The sequence below is a fragment of the Lichenostomus cassidix genome, chromosome Z (genome assembly GCF_008360975.1).
Source record: "Lichenostomus cassidix isolate B80296 chromosome Z, HeHo_3.0, whole genome shotgun sequence".
NCBI lineage: Eukaryota > Metazoa > Chordata > Aves > Passeriformes > Meliphagidae > Lichenostomus > Lichenostomus cassidix.
This window is the reverse complement of record NC_139511.1, coordinates 23360034-23377049: the sequence shown is the minus strand read 5'-3', so window position 1 is coordinate 23377049 and position 17016 is coordinate 23360034. Positions and strand designations below refer to the sequence as shown.

The following is a 17016-nucleotide window of genomic DNA, read 5'->3' as shown; positions in this document are numbered from 1 at the left end:
TGTTAAAAAGGCCTTATTACACTTTGAACTAAGTGTGCATCCATCAAAAAAAATGGACGAGGAGGTAACTCAGGATTGATTCAAGGACATGATATATACAAAGACATAATCATACAGCCAGAAAATCACAGAATATGCAGAAGTGAAAGGGACCCACAGGGATCATGGAGTCCAACTCCCTGTCCTGCACAGGACAGTCCCGAAGAATCACACTATGTGCCCAAATTCCAGCTTACATTGTGTACACTATCATTGTGTACACTATTTAAACAGAAATTAATAACGTGTTACAGAAATTATAAGCCTATCTTGAACAACTTAAGGCCACAGTATATAGAAGACAAAGCCAGAATCTTCTTCAGTGTTACACAGTTAACAGGAAAAAAGGCAAAAGACATAGGATGGTGTATCTCTAAAGTCTAGTTACATATTAGGGAAGCCAATTTACAGTGAGGACTGCCAAACAGAACAGTGAAGAACAGAGAATTTGTTCCATTTGATTTTTTAAAATTTACATGGAAAATTCTTTGAGTAACTACTTAAAGTTGTCTGTAATCTGACTGAGAGGTATGACTAAGGCCTTTGGAGGTTCCTTTCCATCCACATCAGTGTGGGAATCTGTAGAATAATGCCATTCTTTCCCAAATCTTGCTCTTTTCACAGATATCAAGGGATCTGCTAATATATGCTTTAGGGAATCAAGAACTGAGATGCAACTATGTTTATGTAGACAGGCACTAATAAGTCAAGCACAAAGTGTAAGAAATATTCCTTTTGCCACGATCCTTCATTAACAATGCATTGGGATAACTAAGGGGCTACATTTGTGCTTTCAATTATTCAAGGAAGAATACCAAATGAGAAAAACTAGTGCCTTCATGCTGCTAAGCGAATGTTAAGATGTACTGTCAAGTTTTAAAGCTAGTCTGCATATCTTGTAAAAGCAGATGTCCCAACAAGGCCACATCTTTCAGACACACACAAATCTAAAAGTATGTCAGCAAGAATAAATCAGTTGCAGAAATAGAAAAATAAAAGTGAATCAAAAAAGATGCACAATACTTGTACCACAAAATTAAAAAGCAAACATAGTAAATACCCACACTCAGATTTTTCTTAAATTAAAAAAATTTTACTGTCTACAGGCAGTCTTTTCATCAATGTTGACAGTCAAAGGGAAGTTTGAAAGGGCTAGTCAAATCTGGTGACTCAACAAATGCTTCTGAGACTGTGTGCCAGCCAGGGTTTGGTTGCTTTGACCATGGGACTTGCTTTTAGAAATTGGGTGTACTGAGGGCTGATGGGTTCTATCTGTCAGAAGCAGGGAAGAGCATCTTCTGCCAAAGGCTTGCCAAGCGGGTGAAGAGGGCTTTAACCTAAAGATGCCGGGGGAAGGGAAGTTCAGTCCATCCCACTCCTACCAGTTTGGTGCCAGTGCAAGCAACAGATACCTAGAGCCTGAAGAGGGATCAAAGGTCAGCAGAAAAGCACCTGAAGAACTGCACAAAGGAATGTCAACCACTCCAGTCAGTAAGTCAGCTTCACTGGGGTCTCAGCACCAAAGCATCCATGCAATAGCACATAAGAACGGGAATAAACAAGATGAGTTAGAGACACGGGCATGCCTGCAGGCTACCGTGGGGGGTGGCTATTACATCCACCCAAATGCCTCCTGCAAGAAGCAGGGATTGGTCACCCACATGTGTTGCACTGTATGGTGATTGGATGGGAAGGCACATGACTGACAGGCGCACTGCCAATCCCTGCCTAGCCCGCCAATTGGAAGGTATATAAAGGCTTGTTTCTTTGTTCATAAAGAGATTTTCTGAACACCATCCAAGGAGATCATGCCTTGCTCCACAATGCTACAAATGACTGCCCGATACAGGGACTTATAAAACACAGTCGAAGGAAACAGACTGCGTGGTAGCATCTCCCTGCTAGACTTAAGGATTTAAACAACAAGAAAAGGAAGATCCAGGAAAAGAAACCAAAGACGCAAGCGAATCACAGCTATATTTGAGGTGAGCAGCAGAAAAAGAATGGGAAATAGAACTTCTCTGGAGCAAAGGCGGAGCCTGGATTTTATGAAAAGGCTCCCGCATCGGCAGCACAAAGACATCTCCAGTGCTTACTTAAATGCCTTGCAGGACTGGATGTCCCTGCATGTAAAGACTTCCCCTTTGTCAAGGTTTTTGAATTGGAGACCTGGCAGATAGTGGGACAGAGACTCTTTGATATCGCCAGAAACAGTGAATTTGAAGCTTTTAGCCATCTCTACATGGAGTATGGTCATGACAGCTCGTAAAGAGAAGCATGCTGAAGCAGAAAACCATGTGTACAGCTGCCATCTTGATGGTGCAAATCACCATTCTGTGAAGCCATCCACCCCACCTAGGCCTAGTTTCTACGATTCCAAGGTCAGTGAATATGATCCTAACCCATTCGACCCCTTTGATCCGGGACCCTCAGATGTGCAATGGGAAGTGGACCCATCCACACCACACCAGGGCAGCAGAGCCATGGCAGTATGGTGATGCCCAAAGTCAAGTCCATGTTTCCTGTGGAATGACAATGGTGCAGAACAGCGTTGCTGGAGAAATAATGTCAGAGGACAGTGCTGGCAAAAAAACAACTGTGTGGCACATTTTCACAGGTGGGAATGCAAGAGAGATGCAATGCAGGGGGTCGAGTGAAGCCTGTAGTAAGGGGGTGGCGGAGATGCAATCCGAGCAGCCCCACCGGCAGCCCATGCCTGGTGCCCCCTGCCATGCCATGGGCAGCCCCACCATGGCCCACGCTGCGGGCGCCCGCTAGACTGTGGCCAGCAGGAGGCACGGCGCCCGGCTACAAGCCTGCAAAACAGAGTGGTGGTGCTGAGCCAGTTAGGTCAGGCCGAACACGGTGCATGACTTCCTGGATGAGCTGGCAGCCACAGGTGCCAGTCTGCCTCAAGGTGGTGGCTCACATGTGTCCCGCCTGGGTAAGAGGCCACGTGTCCACGCAAAGGCGGAATACAAAAGCGCGTATTCTGGGCAGGTGCCGTGCACCATGGCAAATGGCTGTGGGAGCCACCTCGACCCCTTGCCAGGAGCGAAAACAGCAGCGGCCCACTGCAAGCCACACAGAGAGACACAGCTCTGTGGTGTCATCAGGAAGCACTGCAGCAGCCACAGTGAGCTGGGCTCCGCAAGTTGCACAAGATCTATGTTACTACAGAGACCTACATGTTACAATTTGTCTTAACTGTTGTAAGACACTAACTTTCAAACTACACTTGCAGACTTTTCTAGTCAATCACTTATATATAAAGTTGTGCTACAACATAACCCCAGTCCACGAATTTTCGGATGCATCCAGCAAAACCAGCAAAACCGCAGCAGTGTAGTGTGTAAGTAAAACTGCCGATAGTATATAGTATTTTGTTTGCAGGTCATGACCAGTCTGTTTTGCGTTAAAGTTTTGTGTAAAGTTACCTAAGGTCTTTCTATAGTTGCTAGTACCACCTTGATGCATTTAATGCCTACAGGAGTGCAAAGAACACTTGGAAATTATATAGATGCTTTATTAATTGGATGTTATTCCACCACTAGATTGGGGCCTTTTGTGTTACTGAGTTATAGATCTGAAAATTTTTTTGTTTACCATACTTTTGCATCTTAAAATTTCAACCTTTTACTGATTTATTTCAGTGTTTCATAAGAATCCTTTACAAATACTAGCATGAAAAAAATGGGCAAGGGGTGGCTGCAGACACTCCAAAGCCACAGAAAGGTCTGCTGGGGGACGCCCAAGTAGATTTTAATTCTATACAGAAACCTCTAATGCTGTAATTGATTCTGCATTCATCTAGAGAGCTCTCTTATCCCCTTTTTGTTTTTACAGAGTTAAACACTTATTTTTAATGGCAACCACACACCGGAGAAAAGGCCCATGATGTCTCTTGACACTAGCTAACCTGCTTTAGCATTTTAGGTCTCCCAAACACTATTAAAAGTGATAATAGCCCAGCTTGACATGACAGATTATGAACATGGGGCAGAGGTTCTCCACAGGTCACTACACGAAATGTATTTCATCATGGTATGTGTGAATTGATATTGTTCATGTTGGGGTTTTCAAAAGATTGTTGCCTTATTATTTTTTCAGATTTTTCTGAATAACCTTGGTTTTGGGATAAAGTTTGTGTTTTCATGGAATAAACAAAGAAGAAGATGTGGGGAGTGGCTGTTAGGTCCACCCAAATGCCTCCTGCAAGAAGCAGGGATGGGTCAGCAAGATATGTGGACACTGTATGGTGAGTGGATGGGAAGGAGCATGATTGACAGGCACACAGACAATCCATGCCTAGCCTGCCAATTGGAAGGTATATACAGGCTTGTTTCTTTGCTAATAAAGCAATTTTCTGAACACCATCCAAGGAGATCGTGCCTTGCTCTCCAACACTACTATGATCTCATTGGCATGTCATGGACACAGAGGGATGGCTCCAAAGAACGGAATGTTGGAATGGAAGGATACAGGGCCTTCAGGGAGGACTGGAAGGGCAGACAAGGGGGTGCTGTTGCCCTCTATGTCAACGACCAGCTGGAGTTCAAGAACTTCACCTGCAGATGAATACAGAGCTGAGAGTTAATGAATCAGGATTAAAGGCAGTCAGGGGACAGGTGACTTTATAGGGGGGTCTGTTACAGGCTGTCTGGCCAGAAAGACAGATAAGATGAGACTTTTACAGACAGAGGGGAGCAGCCTCATGTACACAAACCTTGTTCTCATGGGGAACTTCAACCACTCCAGTATCTGTCAACACAGCAGCACATTCCTGGATTCCTGGAATGCACTGATGATAACTCCCTTCTCCAGGTAATAGAGGAGCCAAGGAGAGGAGGTGCTGCAGTGGACCTTGTGCTCACCAACAAGGAGGGGCTGGTGGGGCTGGTGGGGAATGTGAAGCTCAAGGGCAGCCTCGACTGCAAGGACCACAAAATAGAGCTTGAGATCCTCAGGGCAGCAAGGGAGATGCACAGAAAGCTCACTACCTTGGACTTCAGTAGAGCAGACTTTGGCTTCCTCAGGGATCTTCTTCATAGAGTATCATGGGATAAAACCAAAAAAGCTGGTTGGTATTCAAGAATCACCTCCTCCAAGCTCAGGAGTGATCTTCCTAACAAAGAGGAAGTCAAGTGAAAATGTCAGGATGGTATTAGATAAACAAGGAGCTCCTGGATGAACTCAAACACAAAAAGAAAGGCTACAGAGGGTAGGAGTAACAACATTTAGGCTAGGAGGAAAAGAGGTTTTTTGAGCAGTCCAAATCTATGACACAGTGAAAGCTAAAGCTTCCCTTGAAAAGGGGAAATACAGTTTGTAAAAAGGGAAATAAGGAGGACACAGGGAATTCTAAGTCTGCCAGTCCCACCTTGGTTCCCAGTCAGACTATGAAGTAGATGGCTTCATTAAAGGCAAATTATGCCTGATAATTTACTGGCCTTCTACAACAGAGTTACAGCACTAGTGGATAAGAAAAGAGCAATTGATGTCATCTACCAGGACTCATGCAAAGCATGGGACTAGCCCAAAAAACATCCTTGTCTCTAAACTGGAGACGTGGATTTGATGGGTGGATCTCTAGCTGGAAAAGGAATTGGCTAGATGGTCACATTCAAAGAGTTGTGGTCAACAGCTTGATGTCCAAGCAGAGACCAGTGACGAGGGGTGTCCCATAAGGATAAGCACTGGTACCAGAGCTAATACACCTTTGTTGGCAACATGGACAGTGGAATTGAGGGCACCCTCAGCGAGTTTTCTGACAACACCAAGCTGTGTGGTGCCATCAACACACTGGATGTCATCCAGAAGGACCTGGACAGACTGAGAGGTGGGCCCGTGAGAACTTCATGAAGATCAACACATACCATTCTATGATTCTGTGAAATCCAAAAAATTACATCTCTAAGGGGCATATTATTCCTAAGCCAGTTGAACTTTCCAGTACATAGCATATTCTGCATATTTATATAGTTGTGTTGTACGGCACTTATTATAGCTACATATGTATGGTCAGATTGGCTGCTACCATTGAGGAACATGTTCACTGAGGTAGCTCAGGGTGCAGCTGCAGTGGGAGCTGCAGGTTGAGCTCTGGCTGGTGGAGCCCAGGCAAAGAGACCATGAAGAGCTGACCCTCAGCACAAGCGCCTGGGGACCTGTGACCCAGCCAGGGTACCAGACACTGAGACAGGGGCAGGAGCTGATGATCCCAGACCTTCCCACACTTAGACTACAAGGAGATAAAAGCCCAGGAGTTCCTTTGTTCCAGGTCCATCCTAGGAGGCATCAGCTCGAGCTTGGGGTGGTTTTGATTGGCCCAAAACATCAGCAAGGTATCTTTAACATCTAAGAGAAATTTAAACCCCTCAGAAGCTGTTGTAGTAAGCCTGAGAAAGTGTCTGAGGGGTGGGGAGTGGCACAAAGATGGTTCCTGTGTGTCCTGAGTTAATGTTCTGGAAGTTTTTACATCCAGTCCAGCAGAGCCAATCTCTGATAGCTCTGAAGGTGATGGACATGCTGCCAGCCAAGTGTGAGCCAATTAGAGGTGCTAGTTACACCTCTGTGAAAACATATTTAAGAAAAAATCAAAACAAGGTAGTCACGCACTTCTCTGTAGTTGGAGGAGGAGGAGGTGGAGGTAAAAATACGTGAAGGGAGAACAGCATGGAGACATCAAGGTCAGTGAGAAGGTGGGGGAGGAGGTGCTTCAGTGCTCCAGGCGCCAGAGCTGAAAACCCTCTGCTAGCTGTGCTGAAGAGCATGGGGGAGCAGGAGGTCCCCCTGCAGCCCATGGAGTCCACAAGGATGCAGAAATTCACCCACAGCCCATGCCAGAGGAGCAAGTGGATGCCTGGAGAAAGCTGAGATCCAGTTGGAGTCTCATCTAAGAGTTAAAACTGCAAAAGGCCTTGCAAAGGAGAGAAAGGCCTTGCCTTGCTCCTGGCATGGAAGCAGCCTGGCCTTGGCTCAGGAGAATCTGCACAGCACCTTATGGACAAAAACTCATGTTGCAGCAGAAATTCGGGCGGGATGTTGCTCCTGAGATTGGACCCACACCAAGAAGTTCCCAGAGGACTGTCTCTTGTGGAGGGACCCCATGGCTAAGTAGAGAACCCCTCTCCCTGATAGACTGACCAGAGAACAAACCCCTTACCCTGCCCCCTGCACATGCTGCTGGTTTGGAAAGAGGGAAGGGGGGTGAGTGCAGAGACTGCTTCTTAAGAGGGTGGGGGTGAGAGCAGAGAAACTGTCTGGAGACAGAGATAAGTAGACATAAAGAGTATTTGTAGTAGAAGAATTGTGGTGATGAATAGATTTATGGACCTGCTCTGTGGACTGAGAAAATACCCACACCCTGCCCCCCTACCTGAGCTGCTGGTTAGAAGGAAGACAGCGGGTGAATAAAAATGGGTTTGTAAGAGGGAGGGGGATAAGTGAACAAAATAGTGTATGAAAAGTTTATTTCTGCCTCTCATTTATCTTCTGACTCGGTTAAGTAATTAAATCACTTTGCAACTTTAAGTTTAGAGCCTGCTTGCCCTTTCTTCCATGCGTCCTCCTACCAGCATCCTATCTCACTTAACTCAGGAAATTGGTGTGTGTTTTTACAGTTTTTTTTCTTTCCCCTCTCCTGCATGTCTGCAGCAGGAGAGAGCAGAAGTGCCTGGCATTTAGTCAGGATCAAACCCTGACAGAGCTGCTGATTTATCATTTAGTTATTGCACCAAGAGGATCTGGACATCTGAGCCTTTGCTATGGGAAACCTGGGCTCAACCCAGTAAGGAAACCTGGTGTGACTGTGTGAGTGGGGGGCGGGGCTGGGAAAGGGCCTCAGTCCCAGCTCAGGTGGTGCAAGAGTGACTGCCTGAGTGGCTCCTGGATGGTTGAGCAGGGAAGTTTCCTTAACACTAAATCTGTAATCCATTCATGTATATTAAGCTAGTATCTGGCAAGCTAGTATTGTGCTGATTTTGCAAAAATAATTCAGAGAGAAAATTTGAAAGGTTTTCTTACTCTGGTAAGATAAGAAAAAGGAGTGAGAGATCTAAACCTAAATAAGTTACCGCTGTGCCCCTAAACATGAGAAAGAAACAATTTTGTTAAAGAAAGAAGCAGAGAATGTGGACATGTACAACTAATTGGAAAAGACACCTGTGGATAGTTTGCTAACCAACAGTAATGTAACATGGAGCACCTGCCATGCATGTGAAGAACGGGTATAAAAGATGTACCAGGAAATAAAAAAGGGCTGATGCTTGCTGCCATGGTGTCAGCCGTGAGCCCACCATCACACCACAGGCTACTCAGAACATGGTAGAAACATACTAGAAAGATAAAGTCATACAATTTAGATGAATGAAAGCAATTACAAGTGGCAAAATGTTACAACAGAAACAAATTCTGCAACAGTTAGAAGTAAACAAATGCCACGTTTCAAAGAAATAGGTCTTTAAAATGTGACAAAGTAAAATAATTTTAATCTTCAATTAATTTTTGTTAAAAAATGCTAGAAAGAAAATTCCTAAAATTCCTAAATTCCTAAAATAAAATTTAGCTTTTTAAAATACTATCAGAAGTCATTAGTATTCATCTGTAAACTCATGACCAAATTTAACTGCATCTCAGCTCATCCCCCAAAGAGAAATCAAGATTTAGTATCCACCATCTTTTCATACTTACAAAGGAAAGAATGATAGCATTCTATTATTTTAAGTTTAATACTGATAAAGATATGCAGAAAGCCAAAAGAGAATACTCTGATACAGCCAGTGTCTCTCAAAAAGTTAGATGAAGTGCAGAAACTGAACTGTATTTGCTGTTTGGCCTCTATATATAGGTTTGTTTGGGTTTTTTAGTGTATTTTTTCTGAGTGTGAATTTTTTATCAGTGAAGTACTACCATCAGAGAAGTACATCTAGGTAAAGAATCCCTGTGTGATTACACAACAAATGAAACCTAATTCCCACGTATATCCAATATCCATAAGAAAGTAACAGAAACTAGAATTCAAAGTATTACTTAATGCAAAAATATATTTTGAAGTATCATGGAAAACATTTTCAAAAAGACCAAGAGGAGAATTTTCACAAAGCCCACAACGTTTTTGCAAGATACTTCAGACAACACTTTTACCTATTGTATCATACACACATAGTAAGGCACATAATAAGAAATCAGGTAAATACACAGTAATTTAAGTATCAGACTTCAGAGTGGTAAAGAAACTCAAGGTTTAGTTTTTCTGCCCTGAACGATGACCTTAACAAAAATAATTTCTTAAAAATTTGAGAAACCATCACAGACCTGAATATTTTCCATAAGACTGCAAACATTTAATTATTTAGAGATATGTAAGAAAGTACTTTAAATCAGGACCATTTTCTTGTCTTATTTTCTCCAAAGTACTGTTACACATCACTTCATAGTAGAAACAGGTCATGGTCAAGGTAACCTAACTCTCCAATACCACATCTTGAAGAAACTTGTCAAATACCTTTTACTCCACAGAGAGAAGGCACTGCCTTTTCTATAATAATATAATCTATTAGAACAGCACATACTTTTTATTTTTATAAACAAGTTATTTGTAAAGATTTGCCAAAGTATGAACACATACCCTGGGAACATAAATACTATTTAGTGGATACTCACAGTTACTATTTGTTTTTCTTCAAGAAACCCAAGCACTATTTCACATTCAAATTAGTGTTTAATCTGCACAGAGTAGATTTACTATTTTATTAAACATACTCCTCATTTGGTATATTGTAAAAGCACTCTAAATTGTTTTGTAAGGTTGATCTCAAACAAAAGCTGAAAGTATGTTCTCAAAATATAATTTTAAGTAGGAAATTTGATGATAAATATTGTTGCTAAAGCTATTTCACAGAAGAATATGGATGACATACTTCCAGCTAGAGTCAGAACAAACTTAATTCTTTGTGTATGAATGAGGTTTTTCTTTTAAGAGACAGAGTTGGTCACAGCTGTCTCAGTCTCTATTCAAAGATTTTACTAAAACCATTATGCAGCCTTAAAGGGAAAGTTCACAGCAAATTCAGATTGTAGATTTTGAGAAGGAAACTCGGAGATGTTGGTTTTCTCCAAAGTCATGATTGTGAAGCTCAATGAGAGCGTGAACTGCTTCTTCCACAGAGCCCAGTTGGATAAGAGCCATTTTGCAATCTTTCCTGAAGTACAATAAAAAAACATTATTAATCCTAACTAAATTTTCAATAGCCAACACAGAAAAGTGACATGAGGTTGTTTTTTTTTCAGCCATATCACACATACTGGACACTTGTACAGCAAAAGAATCAGAACCATTTATGCACCTGCTAAAATGTAAAGATAAAAGAACTACAGAAATTTTGCAAATCTATGGCTTGAAGCCATGTCATTCTTTCATTACACTGGACTTCAAAACATTAGGTCAAAATAAGGCTTGAAGACCTCTAAGAAATACTTGTATTGTCCATATATATAGGATTATTCTAGCAGGTATGATCATAATAAAATAATGCTGCCAAATAATCTTAATTAATGGAGATAGATTGTCATCACTTTCATTTTTATATGGCATTTTACATACACACAGCTTGTGTTTTTTCAAGAAGCAAGCATCTACTTTCCTTAAATTTTTTTCTCTTTGAACACATGGAATTTTTCAAAAGGCTGCATATTTTTAGTTTAGTTATGCTAACACAGTATTCCATTTAAAATTTTAAGATTAAAAGTATCATAGAAATCGTGATAGGTGTACTGCTTTTTCCTATAGCTATATATACATGGAATTCTGCCTATAGTTAGATATACACATAGAATGTCACCAAAAAAAAAAAAAAAGCAATTAGCTATCTTCCAGCATGAAAGCTTGCTTAGCAATTTTACAAGAGAACTTACTGGAAAAATTTGAAGCCTTTCACAGTTGATCCTTTACGTGTAAAAAGGTTCTTCAAATCATCAACAGTAACAGAAGGCCTAATTAAAAAAAAAACAGAAAACAAACAAACCAAAACCAAAACCCCCTCAACTTGTAGAAGAGCACAGAGTTCTCTAATAATATCAAGATGTCAATTTTGGCTTCTAAATTAGTTTTTGCTGTTCAAATTTATCTCCACCAACTCAAACACTGTCAACACTTCAGCCCAAAACACTTGCCTTTGACTCTACATTTTAGTACCACATTGTACTACAAAACTATTTTAGACTCTATAGTTTTTCATCCAAAACTTTTTCTTCCTAGTTAAATTCAGGCTGCAGCAACATCTCTTAAAATCTTAAGGAATACATTTCATCTTGCAATTTGTGCAAGTGTATTTCACATATTTTCAGTTTTGAAAGATTTTCATTTTACTCATAAAGCTGCTTTCAAAGTGTGGTTTTTTTTTTTTTACTTGGACAAAATTCCATGGTTTCCTTTCTTTCCCTCCCTGCACAGCTGCCAAACAAGAGAAGCCTCTAAAAACTTGTGTTTGGCTGTTAATCCACACACAGTTGACAATATTTTAGACATAAAAAAGATTTCCATCTTAAAGAACATGCTTAATGCTTTTTTTCTTACAACTTCCACATAAGAGGTCTGAATTCTGTAGAAAGTGCTCTTTTAAAAGTGTTAGAATTATTAAAAAACTGTATCCATACTAAACAACGTCAATGATGAATTTGTTGTCACGCAGATTATCTCAAAAAACATGTATTTAACCTTTGTGAGAATTTGTCAGACAGGATTTAATATTAAAAAACCAAAAGCATACTCTCAAGAAAAAGTAATCTAATAAAAACCTCAAAGATTATTCAGTTATCCTCTTTGCTAATGATAAAAAAAGGGACAGTTAAAGGATTCACTTATTGTTAACTCCACACCAGAATGACCGACAGCATAATGAATTGTAAAAGGCCAAGGAAAGAAACTAAAGCTTTTATCAGACTTTGTAACTTGACAACATAACCTAAACAACATCTTCCTAAGATCACACATGTAGATACTCACGGGATGTTGGAGAGATGCAGGGTAGCAGAGGGAGGAAAGATATTTTGGAAGTTCTTAGAGCAAGGATTTTTAAAGCGATGTAAAGGGCTATTGCTGTAGTCCTTTGTCAGACCTTTGTCCTCTTGTCCCTCACGAGGAAGTTGAATTGTGTGATATTTTGAAAGAGTAGCACGCATGACTCTTCCATACAGCCTTTGTCCATCCAAGTAATTGATAGCTAACAAGTGGAAATGCAATTTGAACAGAAATTAATGGAGGGGAAGAAAAGATGATTCTTCAAATACTAATACTGTTTTCTACTTGGTGTCAGATTTCACATGCTAAATTTAAACTGCAACATCCACATGTACCAGGTGGACTGTGTCACAACATTACATTTAAAATAAGTACAAGGATGTAGTATAATCTCCAGTTCAAATGCCAAAAAATTGCAGAATAGCATTTCAATGGCAAACAGTTGATTATTCTTACATAGCTAAATATAAGATAAATCACAGAAAAATAATATAATGTATTGTTAAAACAAATGACAGGAAAGTCGTATGTTTTAATTGTAACATTTAGTAGATTGAGATTCACAGGACTTTTTTTTTTAAACACTAAGAGCATTATCAAAGTTTTTATGTAGTAACACAGCATAATGCTTAATTTAATTTGTTTATGCTTGTCACTGACAGATGGCAAATTCCTTCTTCATTTTAAACTCATGGTAGCTTGAAGCATAACTGTGCCTTAAAAATCAATTACCTATTTGAGCCTGGGTTGCATCTGCCATCTGAACCAAAGCAATTCCTCTTTTCTTAAACATGATCTTCACACGATGCACATCACCATACACACCTGTGGAAATCCAGAGAGGAATTTTTTTTCAGAGCACTACTATGAAAAGCACAAGGCCAAGTCTGTTCCTTTTGACTAATATTAGTGTTACAAAGAATAATCACCTCATTAAACAGGTTGGTTGAAATATTAGTATAAGGAGAGTTTCAAAGTTTGTGTATTATTTTCTGAGGCTCAAAACTGGAGGAAAATCCCCAGGATCCTAGTCATACAACTGCAAGTTTACGTTCAGTTTTTAAACAGTGCAATAGTTGTCAAAATCCTCTTAACAGAGGCATATTAAAATATTACTATGCCAAGCATTGTCCCCTGTAACTAACGTACAAGCCAATTCTGTACAGTGTTTCCTCTGACGCAATCTCTGTTTTTTCATCTTACTTTGCTTTCTCACTTTTTGCAGTAAACAAATTGGACCACACACTGAAATTCTTCTGACACAACTGCTTTGCCTTTTTGGTACCTGTGGCTTGTAACTCCTGACTCAAATTATTGCCATTTTAAAACCAGTGCATTCTCTCAGTGCATTTTCTGGACATGGACAGAATAATGGAGTTTGAGTTAACCAGCATGGGTCAGATAAATAAAAAGAACCACTAGCCCTGTGGTTTCTCAAGGTATATTGACATATCTTACCAAATAGGATGAAAAGTCCATAAGGTGTGATGGCCTGTTTAAATGATAAAATGAGTATATTATTTCTAAAGCCATGCAAATAAAGACATCTATTCCATAAGTGCATGGTAAACAAAAAGAATGGAAGAGATACTACATACTAATACATAAACCTGTCTCTCCAAAAGCCATTCCCTGCATTAACCAGTGTATGGCACTCTTGTTAATACACATTTGCTCTGCACATGTAAAATATGTAAACAAGCTAACACTTCAGCTCACACATTTTCATCACTCAACTCATTCTGTCATGCTGCAGAACCTACTAATATTTAAAGTAGCTTCATTATTTGACCTTATTCTTCTAAGCTAGCAGCTCATTCCCTGAAAAAAATGAAAGATATTTGCTAAACTAACAATAAGGCATTAAAGAACTCCTTCATATTTTGTAAACAACAGACACTACCAACAAAACTAAACCCAGTTGCTTCAAGATGTGTTTGCTTTGTCTTCAGTTTTATCCCCACCTATCTACATGGCCGTGACATTCTAAAGGGAGACACATAGAATTTAACTGTCTATGTACAAAGCATATAAAAATGGTATTTAAATTGTATTCAATTAGAAGCTGTGAATAGAAAGCTAAATATTGAAAGGAATTAGTTTTCTTCAGTGATTCTCAATTAAATTCTTGTGTGCCAAGCACCAAAGAAGAAAATTTACCCCAGTACAGCCAAAATTTATTCAACTGAGGCAAACATGTACTAAAAATACTTGTGTATCAGGAGCACTACTCACACTCTCTAGCCCTGCTCCTTCTCAACTCTACTTCTCAAATGTGTATTAAACATACCTAAATTATTGAAAAATAGAAGACCTTGCAGCCTAAGTGCAAGCCCATGCCCATTTATCATCAGCATTTAGTAGCAGAAAAAAATTACTACGAATGTAAAATTTAAATTCATCAAGAGTTTATTCTTCTGGCCCAAATATTTTAATTCAGGATGGATGTTTCAGTTTTAAGAAGAAATTTCTTATTCAAATGAGACTACAATATTTCTACTAAAAAAAAAAAAAGGAGTGGGATTGAAAGACAAAAACAGATAATTTAAAAGTCATGAAGGAATGTTTAAATGCAAACCAATACCCTGCAACAAGAGAGAAATATGAACTGAAATAAGGTCAACCAGATTTCCTATACATCGAAAAAGAAGTGACAGGAGGCAGACAATGAGTACTGAAGGACAAGTGTTACAGAGCTGCCAAGAAATATATTTCCAACAACTAATGCTTTCATACATTCTTATTTTTATCCTTTCAAGAATTTGACCATCACTTACTATATTGATATTGTAATCATCCATTACAGCGCTAAGTTCTACATAAGTTCTTAGCTATGATTAGTACTATGTAAAACATCAGTGTCCTAAAAAGAGATCTGCATATGCTTCACATATGGTTATTCTTAAGAAGCACACTTTTCAGATTCAGAAAATCATCTTAAATAGTCAGCTGCAGAAAGCACATCCACAGCCATCATCAGAAACTCACTGATACGATATATTGACAAATCAAAGAAAAAGTGACTTGTCTTACAGCCCTACCTACAGTTGTTTCTTCTGATGCTTACTATAAATTTGGCTGTTAGTACGAAAACAGAAACAACAATTACTTAAAATTAAAGAAACTGGTCAACAGATTTTTAAACCTCAGAATATGAAGCTAACTTCCATTTTGCCAACAATTCCTAATTTTAACAGTTTTACAGTTAAGTAAATGTGCTGAGTGTGTATAACAAGAACTTATATTGCTGCAATAAGACTGGTTATCAACAGTCAAACAAAATTGTGTTTTAAGTCATGGTCTTGGTAAAGCTTGATTTTAATTTCTTTAGAAGACATACATTGCTTTTAGTTAAGCACTGATCAGTGTTTGAGTAACATGAGTAAGATTACAGACTAGCCTAGCCTATGTAATTTCCACTATAAAAGTAATTTTCCAAGTTGTCCTTGGTAATTTTACTGCCAACTTATGAGAAAGCATCTGTGTGGTACTATGAGAAGTGAACATGTACTTATTAACTGCTAAAAATAAATGTACAGTGATGTCAATAACATAGTGTACCTGTATTCTTTTTCAATCTGAAAGAAGTTGCAAAACTAGAAAGATCCTATCCATGTTTAGAAAGGTACTTGATTTGGCATGCTTTTATTTCTCTCCCCTATTTTCCATCTAATTCCTTGGTTTTTAACAAATGAAAAATTCTTTGCCTTCTTTACAGATAAAGCAGCACACAGAGGAGTCATTAACAGAGTTATCAGTGAATTATCAGATGTATGTTGTTTACATCATCAAACATTTCTTACATTTGACCACAGACTTCTCTCTAATTGCTCGATACACTTCTAACATAGGGTTCCTAAAGTAAATTGTGTTAGGAAGCTTTTCACTGACTACTGGAATTTTTAAACCTCACCAATATTGCCAACTACCTAAGAAAGTATAGAGCTGTAGTGTTTTTTATATTATCAGCACAGAGAATTTCTCTTAATCGTTCAGCTAATGTCAATTTGCAAGGACTCTGGCAGCTGGCATAAGGTGACATTTGCATCAGTTCTGCCAGTCAAACTTACTTCAGGGTTGAGGTTGCTGACTAGTAAAACAGAATTTCCTGGAATGCCAGGAATAGTCATGTGTCCAGGTACTGCTGATGTGGTAACTGCGACAGGACCAAGTGCTCCGGGAACAGGAGGAACTGAAGGACCTGGAAGGGTATAAATAGCATCACTTGACATCTCAAAGAGATAAAGGAAGAATACAAAAGCAGGTTATATTTGGCAAAAACATCAATATTCAATTTAAAAATGCATTTAAGGAATTTAGTTATTACTAGTATCTGACCAATAAAGCAGGAAGCACCTCTCTTTCAGAGAAAAAGAAATATTCAGCTATGCAGACACAAAAATAAAGGGGACATAAACTACAGCCTAAGAAAGAAGAAGAAGAATTCAGCACAAAAGTTTATCCTGCACCAGAAAGGAAAAGATCACAGTCTAAAATTCTATCCATTTCTCACCTGATAACCAGAAAAGGGGAGACTTCCCTTTATTTGGTTCGAATGTCACAGCAGTTTTATGATTCTTAGAAAAACAAATGCTTAATTTTTTCTCTTGCAGGTAATCTTTATTACAGCATTTAAGTTCTTTGCTTATTGAATGATACAGTACATCAGGATATAGTTTTTATTACAGAAATTTATTTTACTGAGTATATATACGAGAAGGAGAATTAGAATTACTCAAATTAATACTGTGTTCTGATTGCTATATTTTTAAGAAAATGGCTCTGAGCAGGTGTATTCAGATGGGCCACTAGGCATAACTACAAACACCACATTTCTAAAAAACACACTTACCTGCACCTTGAGGAAAACCCAAAGCTGGGGCAAACCCAGAAGGCTCTGTATATGATGGAAAGATGGCACCTTGGGGAGCTAGAGAGAACGGATACATCTAATTAAA

The 17016-nt window shown here is 39.3% G+C and overlaps 1 protein-coding gene across 2 annotated transcripts in view; it reads right to left on the bottom strand.

Annotated features, from left to right (window-relative positions):
- Positions 1-9065: 9065 nt before the first annotated feature.
- Positions 9066-17016, bottom strand: part of PTBP3 (polypyrimidine tract binding protein 3) — a 34235-nt gene continuing 26284 nt past the window's right edge. For both annotated transcript variants that reach the window (XM_085042959.1, XM_085042961.1), the window contains exons 9-15: positions 16911-16988; positions 16129-16259; positions 13517-13550; positions 12791-12883; positions 12044-12260; positions 10954-11031; positions 9066-10241 (exon numbers count right to left, since the gene is read on the bottom strand). In XM_085042959.1, coding sequence (XP_084899085.1) covers positions 10109-10241; positions 10954-11031; positions 12044-12260; positions 12791-12883; positions 13517-13550; positions 16129-16259; positions 16911-16988 — 764 coding nt within the window. In that variant the 3' untranslated portion in view covers positions 9066-10108. The remainder of the gene's footprint in view (positions 10242-10953; positions 11032-12043; positions 12261-12790; positions 12884-13516; positions 13551-16128; positions 16260-16910; positions 16989-17016) is intronic.